General features: G+C 57.0%; 1 protein-coding gene across 1 annotated transcript; it reads left to right on the forward strand.

The window, feature by feature from the left end:
* Positions 1-1,202: 1,202 nt before the first annotated feature.
* SCAMP5 (secretory carrier membrane protein 5) lies at positions 1,203-8,824 on the forward strand. The gene is made up of 7 exons (XM_054169062.1): positions 1,203-1,242; positions 2,947-3,023; positions 3,312-3,440; positions 6,937-7,093; positions 7,921-8,022; positions 8,243-8,360; positions 8,508-8,824. Exons 2-7 carry the CDS (start codon positions 3,017-3,019, stop codon positions 8,700-8,702), a joined length of 708 nt encoding a protein of 235 aa, XP_054025037.1. The 5' UTR covers positions 1,203-1,242; positions 2,947-3,016; the 3' UTR covers positions 8,703-8,824.
* The last annotated feature ends 316 nt before the right edge of the window (positions 8,825-9,140 follow it).

The following is a 9,140-nucleotide window of genomic DNA, read 5'->3' on the forward strand; positions in this document are numbered from 1 at the left end:
TGTGAGTCAATTCATCCCCCTGCTCTTTGCCTCCAACCTTGGCATTACTGACAAGCAATTAGCAGATCCTCTGCCCTTCATGCAAGCTGGTAATTACTGCAACAGGTGTGAGGCAGACCACAGTGAGAACCTAGGCAGGGTATGGAATGGGGACCCCTGAATTTGGTCACAGAATCCCAGCATGGTGAGGGTTAGAAGGAACCTCTGGAGATCATCCAGTCCAAGCCCCCTGCTAAAGCAGAGGCAGCCACAGCAGGTTGCCTGCAATATTCAGGCAGGAATTTCTCCAGAGGAGACTTCCCCAAACTCTGGGCAGCCTGCTCTAGGGCTCCGACACCCTCAACTGCAGGGAAGTTTCTTCTAACGTTTCAGGTGGAACTTTCTGTGTTCCAGTTTATGACCACTGCCCCTTGTCCTGTCACAGGGCACCACTAAGAAGAGTCTGGCCCCAGCCTCTTTCCCCCCTACCCTTTATCTCTTGCTGAGCATTGAGAAGATCCTCTCACAGGCTGCTCTTCACCAGGCTCAACAGCCCAAGGGTTCTCAGCCTTTCTTTCTCACAGAGATGCTCCAGGCCCCTCACCATTTTTGCAGCCCCCACTGGGCTGTCTCCAGGAGTTCCCTGTCACTCTTAAACTGTGGAGCCCAGACTAAGGACTGTAGAAGTGGCTTCAGCAGGGCAGAGTCGAGGGGGAAGAGAACCTCCCTTTACCTGCTGGCCACACTCTGCACCTTAGGAGACCATTTGCCTTCTTGACTACAAGATCACATTGCTGTCTTGTGGCGAACTTGTTGCCCACCAGCACTCCCAGGTCCTTCTTTGCAGAGCTGCTTCCCAGCAGATCACCCCTCACCTGCGCTGGTCCCGCTGATGGGACCTGGGGGCTCCCCTTAGCCTGCCGGGTACAAGTAGCCTGTCCCCCATAGAAGGTCTCCTTCTACACCTGTGGATCCGCCCACGCCCCCTGGAGGCTCTGCCCTGCCCCAGGTGGGACCACTGCACCCGGCAACGACCCCTCCGCTCTGCGGGTCGCCGCCCCTTTCCCCGCCCCTCCCCGCGGCCGGCGGCAACAGGACCCTGGACAGCAGCAGCCAGGACAACTCTCGCGAGATCTCACCGTCCTCCATAGGCGCCGCGGCGGCGCGGCGCAGTCTCGCGAGAGCGCGGCCGCTGCGGCAGGAGCAGCGCCAGGCGGGCCGGCGGCCGCCGCCTCCCGCCGCGGGACGGGACGGGTCACAGCCGTGAGTGCCGGGGCCGTGGGGAGGGAGGGCTGCCTGGGTGTGCAGGGGTTGGAACCCCCCGAGATTGGTAACCCTGGAACCCCCCTCCAGCTTCCCCCGTCTTCTGCACCCCATAGAGCCGAGGGGGGAAGGGGGGGTGCGCGGCGTGGGGCTGCACCTACCGCCTTGGGTCACCGGGGACCGAGCGTGGGGCAAGCCGCTGTGTGTCTTCATCCCTTGCCAGGCAGCTGCTGGGAGGCTCGGCTGTTGGGAGGGGGGTGCGTGGCTACGCAACCGCTCGCCTGTGGGATGCCCGCCACGACCGAGCCCGGCCCTTCGAAGCGCCCCGGGTTGGGGGGAGGGAAAGGGGGGGCACGGTGGTGGGGGCACCGGGAGGGGATGTTAGGGTCTCTCCTCAGTGTTGGCACCCCTGTGCTGCATTGCAAACCCCGACAGTTTTGCGTAGCCCCCCGAATTTTGCGAGTCGTCCCCGTATTGCAATCCCCCCACCCCCAAATTGCATCCTTCCGAACCTTGTCAGAGCCTCTTTGTTTTTGTAAAGCTTCCCGAATCGGCGGGGCGGGGGTCGGATCCTGGGGGGCACACCTGGCAGCGTGTCCCCGCTCCCGGCACACGTGTGTGGGGGCTGTGTCGCCTGGGGAGACGTCACCCGCTCGTATTTATAGCAGCGGGCCGGGGGGGGATGGAACCGTCCGTGGGCTGCTGTCGGGTGGCGGGAGACGGCACACACCGGGGAGCCGCGGGCGTTTGCTGTGCCTAGCCGCTGTCTTTGGCGCTGAGTGATGGTTGTAAGAAGCGTAGAGACCCCTCCCCCCAGACCCTCCGGAAAGACCCAAAACGTGCCCACTGGGCCCCCTCCCCCGCCATCAGAAATGTGTCTTGCTGCCATTCCTCTACCCGAGATCGCCTCGCAGAGGGCAAAAGCTGCAGGCAGGTGGCACAAGCAGAGTGACTGTCTTCAGGCTTATATTTAAAACCTCACCTCTTGATTTTTGCCTCAGTTTTGCTTAACTTTCGCTGCTGGGCCATGGCATGGTCTGAGACCATCCTGGGATGCTGAGCTGGACCCTCTGCCACCTGCAAGATGGGGCACAAGGTGCCAAATGCCATGAGTAATGGTGAAGCCAGCACTCAAGTGACTCATTAGTGACAATCACCACTGATTTATGATTTCCCCAGCTGGTATCTTCAGTTGATTTCTCTGTTCCCTTTTGGCCTGGTTTCTGCCTTGGGCTTGCAGAGATGGGAGCTGTGATGCCGTCAGGAGTTCCCTGTGCTGGGACTCTTCACTAACAACAAAACCCTCAAACCAAAAATGAAAGGGTTTGGGTCAGGTAATGAACTTGAGGCTTTCAAACTGTCCACTGCTGCCTTGTCACTCGTGGGGCTCTGTCCCTTTCCCCTCTGCCAGGGCTGGATGTAGGTCAGTCAGGAGTGGGAGGTTAAGCTGGTGTCCTGCCCCACATCGCTGGATCTTCTTAACCGGTGTGTAAAGCCTTGGGCCACAGGAGCTGGGATTTATTCTGCCTCCAGCCCAGGTGCCAGCAGGAAGCTGAGGGTGTGAGCAGAACCTCCACATAAAAGAAAGCAAACTGCCTTCTTATGGCACTGTCCTTGAGCTATTTTGGAGGAGGGGGGAGGTGAAGGCTCTTCAGGGAGGCACCTAACCACTTCACAGCACTTTTTCCTCTTGTTTTCTTCCAGCTTTGCTAAAGCTCCCAGGACTCTTCCCCCTGCTTCTCCTGTGGAACGGGGAGGCTGAGTGTATGCCAGCATGGCAGGTATGGAGAGGTCTCTGGCAGGGCTGCCCCTTGCTTCTGAAGCCCATCTAGGGTGGCACTTGCCATTCATTCTCCAGTGGGTTCGTGGGTTGTCCACACCTGCAGTACCCACGTGGCCAGCGAGGGCTAAACTTGTCTTGGGGGTTGGGAAGGGAAATCTTTCGTTCCTGTGTGAAACTCCTCAATTCTCAGGGCTGAGAGTGAGGCTAATGAGGATGCCTCTTGAGGTGTATGTTCAGCTCTGTGCAGTGCCTAAGGCTGGTGAGATTTTTCTCTCCTTTCTTGCAGAGAAAGTGAACAACTTCCCTCCCCTGCCGAAGTTCATCCCCTTGAAGCCATGTTTCTACCAGGACTTCGACGCGGAGATCCCCCCGCAGCACCGCACCATGGCCAAGCGGCTTTACTACCTCTGGATGTGTGAGTTGCTGGCCTGCAGAAGGGCTTGGGTGGGTTGGTGTTTGCCTCTCTGAAGGCTGCTCCTCTGGAAGTCACTGGCTGAAAGAGCAGAGCAAGGCCAGGGGAAGTCCCTTCTGCCCCTCCAGGCTTTGGGGTCTCCTGTTAAAAGCTGCCGTATCCCACGGCTTCAGCCCTTCCAGCCTCAAGGATGGAGGCTTGGAGCTGACTCTGCCTCTGAGGGCTGCTGGTGACCTTGATGTCCCACTGGAGCCTGCTGTGAGGAAGAGATGGTTCAGCACCTCCACATCCTCCTGCCAAAGGATTTACTTCTCTCCCTGCCTCGCTCGGCTGCTGGCCTTGCCCTGCCAGGGAGCTGCCAAGCCTCTGCTGGCTTCCTTTGGCAGCTGGGCTGGGGAAGGACTTTCTCTGCCACTGCAAGCTCCTCATGAGCCCTTTGGCAGCAGCCTGAGGCTGAGATGCTGTTTGGACCGGAGGGCCAGAGTGTCTAACTCCCTGAAAGAGGGGAGCCTGGGGCTTCCCCCAAAGCTGGATCTTGCCTGTTCCTCTTGCATGCCTCTGTGTGCCGTGCTGTGCTAACAGAGCTGTCACCATCTTCTAACTCTTCACACTGGCCTGGATCTCTCTTCCTTACCACCCCTGGGTGGGGAGAACAGCCAGAGGGACAGACCACACCCCAGCACAGGTGAAAATGGATGTGTGCAGCTCAGGGCAAGCTGGCACCAGTGGTTTATTCCTCTTTAGAAGACCTCAGTTCCTTAATCAGGTGTTTCCTGTGAACTTTGGAAGTGTATCAGTGCCCAGGGAGTGCCCTCTGCTTCTGAGGCAGGCTGTGAGGAGCTGAGCTTGCACTGGAGAGGTCAGGAAGTTCTGCTTTTGGCCTGGTGCCAGGCTGGCACTCCTCAGGCAGTGCCTCACTCCACAGCTGGGGACCATAGCCCGTCAGGAAGGTGACCCTGGGCTAATTTCTCCATTGTGTCAGGAGGGCTGGCATAGCTTTTCTGTGAAAGGGAAGGAAAAAAAGCAGTTGTGCTTCCCTGGAGAAGCTGTCTGGAGGGTGTTACATCCCCTCCCCATCTCAATCTGGCTGTTCTTGCTCTGCTTAATTTAACAGAGCTGGCTTCTCACTCCAGCCTCTCCCACAGCACAAGCACCAACCAGCTTTCTGAGCCACTCATTGTTGGCTTTTTGCTCTCGGGATCCTTTTCACCCCCAACTCCCCCGCAGAGAGGCTGAAGGGTCCCCTGGGTGTCCTTGGGGGCTTCAGGGAGCAGCAAGCAACCCGTTCAAGCCTGGCCAAGTGAGCTGCCTGCCTTGCCAGCTGCAGCTCTCCTGCGGGCGGCGGTGGGAGGGCTTTAGCTCTCCTCAAAAGAATGAATCATTCTCCGAAGTCGGAGGCGTCAGAATGCAGATGAGCTGCTCTGCTTTGTCCTGTGTCTGCCGAGCCGGCCTTCAGAGGGATGGCCCTTGTGTCACAGCCTAACTGCCCAGCGGGGGAGAGGGATCCAAACACACCACCCCCCTCAGCCGGTGCGCTAGGGGGCAAGAGTTCAGGACTTCAGGGGGGGTTAGCTCAGGGAGCTCTTGCGGGAGCTCCTTTGGCAAAAGTGTAGCTGGAAGCAAGCAAAAAGCTTCACTTGTATTCCTTCATTTCCTTTCTGTTGGTGGAGATGTAGCCTGGCTCACCAGCTGTGGGAGAAGAGGGCTCTTCCCTGTCCGTGGAGCCCCACGAGCCCTGGACTTGCTTAAGACATTCTAACTCTGACTGTAGAACCAGAGAGCTGCTGAGGTTGGAAGAGACCTTTGAGATCATCAAGTCCAACCACTCCCCTGGAGCTTGCAATCCCCCCACTGCTGCCAAGCCATGACCCCCAGCACCACATCCCCATGTCTTTTAAATACCTCCAGGGATGATGACTCTACCACCTCCTTGGGCAGCCTGTGCCAGGGCTTGAGAACCTTTTGGGGCAGAATTTTTTCCTGATGAACCTCCGTGGTGCATTGAGGCCACGTCTCTTGCCCTGTCACTTGTTGCACATGAGAAGTAGACCAACAGCCACCTGGCTCCAACCTTCTTTGAGGGAGTGGTAGAGACCAATGAGGTCTCCCCTCAGCCTCCTCTTCTGAAGACTCAACAACCCCACTTCCCTCATGAGACTTGTGTTCAAGGCCCTTCACCAGCTAGTTGCCCTTCTATGGACACACTCCTTGCACCTTTTGGAGTGAGAGGCCCAAAACTGAACCCAGTACTGAAGGTGAGCTGAGTGGGATTATTCTCTCTATACATTTTTTCCTCCTTGTCCTCAGCTCAGGTTGGCTGAGCCAGCCTGGGGGTGCTCCCTGGGCTCAGCCAGCTTCATTTCTCTTAAATTTAGGGCCCTGCAGGTAGAGTATTGCAGCAGGTCAGCCCCAAGTGGGCTCATGTACATAGGGTACTGCTCAATGGCTCCAAGGCCAGATGGAGAGCAGTGATAAGTGGTGTCCCTCAGGGACCTGTACTGCTTAATGTTTTTATCAATGCTATAGACAGATTGAATGCACTGTCAGCAAGCTTGCAGATGACACCAAGCTGAGTGGTGCTGTCAAGATGCCAGAGGGACAGGATGGCATCCAGAGGGACCAGGAGAAGTAGCCCAGGTGAACCTCATGAAATTCAAAAAGAACAGGGTCCTGCACCTGGGCCAGAACAATCCTCACTGTCAGTAGAGGACAGAAGATGAGGTGATAGAAAGCAGCCCTGAGGAAAAGAACTTAGGGGTGCTGATGGATGAGAAGCTGGACATGAGCAGGCAGTGTGAGCTTGCAGCACAGGCCAATGGCAGCCTGGGCTGCAGCAAAAGAAGTGTGGCCAGCAGAGCTAGAGAAATGATTCTGCCACTTTGCTCTGCTCAGGTGAGACCTCACCCGGAGTACTGCATCCAGATCTGGAGCCCTCAATACAGGAAGGACCTGGACCTGATGGAGAGGGTCCAGAGAAGGCCATGAAAATGCTCAGGGGGTTGGAGCAGCTCTGCTATGAGGACAGGCTGAGGGAGCTGGGGGTGTTCAGCCTGGAGAAGAGGAGGCTCCAGGGAGACTTAATAGCAACCTGCCAGTACCTGAAGGGGGCTACAGGAAGGCTGGAGAGAGACTGTTAGCAAAGGCCTGCAAGGACAGGACCAGGGGCAATGGCTTCAAACCAGAGCAGAGCAGATTGAGATTGGATGTGAGGAACAAGTTCTGCACCATGAGGGTGGTGGAACACTGAAGCAGGTTGCCCAGGGAGGTGGCTGAGGCCCCATCCCTGGAGATATTCCAGGTGAGGCTGGATGAGGCTGTGGGCAGCCTGATCTAGTTGAGGCTGCCCCTGCTGCCTGCAGAGGGGCTTGGCCTGGATGCCCTTTGGAGGTCCCTTCCAAGCCGGCCCACTGCGAGATGAGTCCCTGGGGTGGGGGCGTGCGGTGTGGCAGCAGTGTCCTCTCCAGGCCCTACTCTGCTCCCTCTGTGTGTGTGTTTGCAGTGAACAGCATCACCTTGGCAGTGAATCTGGTTGGCTGCCTGGCATGGCTGATCGGAGGCGGCGGAGCCGTCAATTTCGGACTGGCAATTCTCTGGCTCATTCTCTTTACGCCCTGCTCCTATGTCTGCTGGTTTAGACCTATTTACAAAGCTTTCAAGTAAGTGCTCACACCTCAGCCTGGCTTCTCACAGTCTGGATTTAGGTTTGTGGGTTTTTTTTTCCCTTTCCCAAACAGAGCTTTGCTTGGGACATTGCCTGTGTACCCGCAGGGGATTTCTGCTCTTTCTCTCCAGTCCTCTGGCTTTATTTTCTAACCTTCCTAGCAAGGTTGTCTGGGATTTCCTGAGGGCTCTGTGATATAAAGACACCCAATGTGTGTGGCTCTGCAGAGGGTCTGAGGCAGTGGTGAGGAAGCAGTTGGGGTACCAGTTTCCCTTTCCTCCCTCCCTCCCTCTGTCTCCCTCTTTCCCCTTCGCCTTCCCTTCCTCCCTCCGTTTCCTTCCTTCCCTCCCTCCGTCTCCCTCTTCCCCCTTCGCCTTCCTTCCCTCCCTCTGTCTCCCTCTTCCCCCCACAGGTCCAAAGTGCTTGTACTGATTATCCATGCTGCTGAGGGCAATCCCCAGTGAACTATGCCCACATCTGGAAATCTGGGGGGGTATTTTTCCCTCCTGTGGGATGGTTGAATCTGATGGTAGGGGTAGCGTGAGCCGAGAGCTGTGTCTGGACATGGATGCCCTCACTGCTTGATGCACTCAGCTGGCCAAGCCATGAAGGGGGTCTGATGACCCATGGCTTTCCCAGGCTTTAGCCTCTCATGATTTCTCCTTTGCCTTTAGTTTTGCTGTCCACAGGTAGTTCCACTTCTTACCACCCTCCTGCTAACCCACAGCAGCTTCTTCCCCAAAAGGGTCTGAGATGTGGGAGCAACTCCCTTCCCTTGCAGGTTAGCAGGGATGTAGGGAATGACTGAACCTTCTCTTGCAGGACAGACAGTTCCTTCAGCTTCATGGCTTTCTTCTTCACCTTCATGGCCCAGCTGGTGATCAGCATTATCCAGGCAGTGGGGATACCTGGCTGGGGTGTCTGGTAAGGAAGCTGCTGCTCTTGTGCCGGGTGCAAGGGCAGTCACTGCCACGCTGCTGCCGTGGCCTCTTGGTCTTTTACCATCCCAAGTGCTTCAGTAGCTGCTCTCCTTGTGGAAGATGCCTTGAGGAGCTGGGAGGGAGGGTGGCAGGCTGTGGGGTGCAGAGCCAGCCAGGAAAGCCCTTAGCTGCTGAGCTGACTGCTCGCTTGGCTCTCCTTGCAGCGGCTGGATTGCAGCAATCTCCTTCTTCGGGACCAACGTGGGCTCGGCCGTGGTGATGCTGATCCCCACCGTGCTCTTCACAGGCATGGCAGTCTTCTCCTTCATCGCTCTCACCATGGTATGGGAGGAGAAGGGGGGGTGGGGGGGAGTAGGGGGTGGTGCTGCCTGGCTTTTGGGGAGCCCTCGCCGATCACCCTGGGCGGCCGCCACCGGCCGCGGCTGCTGAAACACCCGCGGGTCTTCCTTTTGCCCACCCTGCCTCCAGGTGCATAAGTTCTACCGGGGGAGCGGTGGGAGCTTCAGCAAAGCCCAGGAGGAGTGGACCACGGGGGCCTGGAAGAACCCCCACGTGCAGCAGGCGGCACAGAACGCAGCCATGGGGGCGGCGCAGGGGGCCATGATGCAGCACGAGACGCAGTACTCGGCCACCCCCAACTACACCTACTCCAACGAGATGTGAGCAGCAGGACTCTGTCCTCAGGAGAAAGATCTTTGCTGAGGGAAGGGAGAGAGGAGGAGGAGGAGGAAGGCTGAGCCGAGTTTCTGCAGCCATGCCAGAGAGTCTGGGTGTATCCTCATGGTTCTTTTCCTGTCCTCTGTAACAAGACTGGGATTTGTTTCTGCTTTAGGGTTGGGTTGGTTTGGTTTCCCCTCGTTGCTGTCTTGAGCTCTTTTGGTTTGGGTTGGGTTTTTTCCCTCCTTTCTTTTTTCATTCTGAAGAGGCCATGAGTTGACCTGCAGGGCTCTTTGTTGTGTGTGGTAGTTAGGTGTCTGTTCACTTTGTCTTCTTTTGTTTTCCTTCCTTCCCCCTGTGAAACAGTGTACAGTGGTGGGGTTCTCATTCCTGTGGTGATTAGGTGTACGTTAGAACTACAGCAGCCAACAGCTCTCCCCTTCC

This window comes from Dryobates pubescens, chromosome 17 (assembly GCF_014839835.1).
Source record: "Dryobates pubescens isolate bDryPub1 chromosome 17, bDryPub1.pri, whole genome shotgun sequence".
In the NCBI taxonomy this organism is placed as follows: Eukaryota; Metazoa; Chordata; class Aves; order Piciformes; family Picidae; genus Dryobates; species Dryobates pubescens.

Coding starts and splice junctions, on each gene's coding strand:
- SCAMP5 (XM_054169062.1), top strand. Junction 7,094..7,920: donor CCTATTTACAAAGCTTTCAA/GTAAGTGCTCAC, acceptor CTTCTCTTGCAG/GACAGACAGTTCCTTCAGCT. Junction 8,361..8,507: donor CCTTCATCGCTCTCACCATG/GTATGGGAGGAG, acceptor CCCTGCCTCCAG/GTGCATAAGTTCTACCGGGG.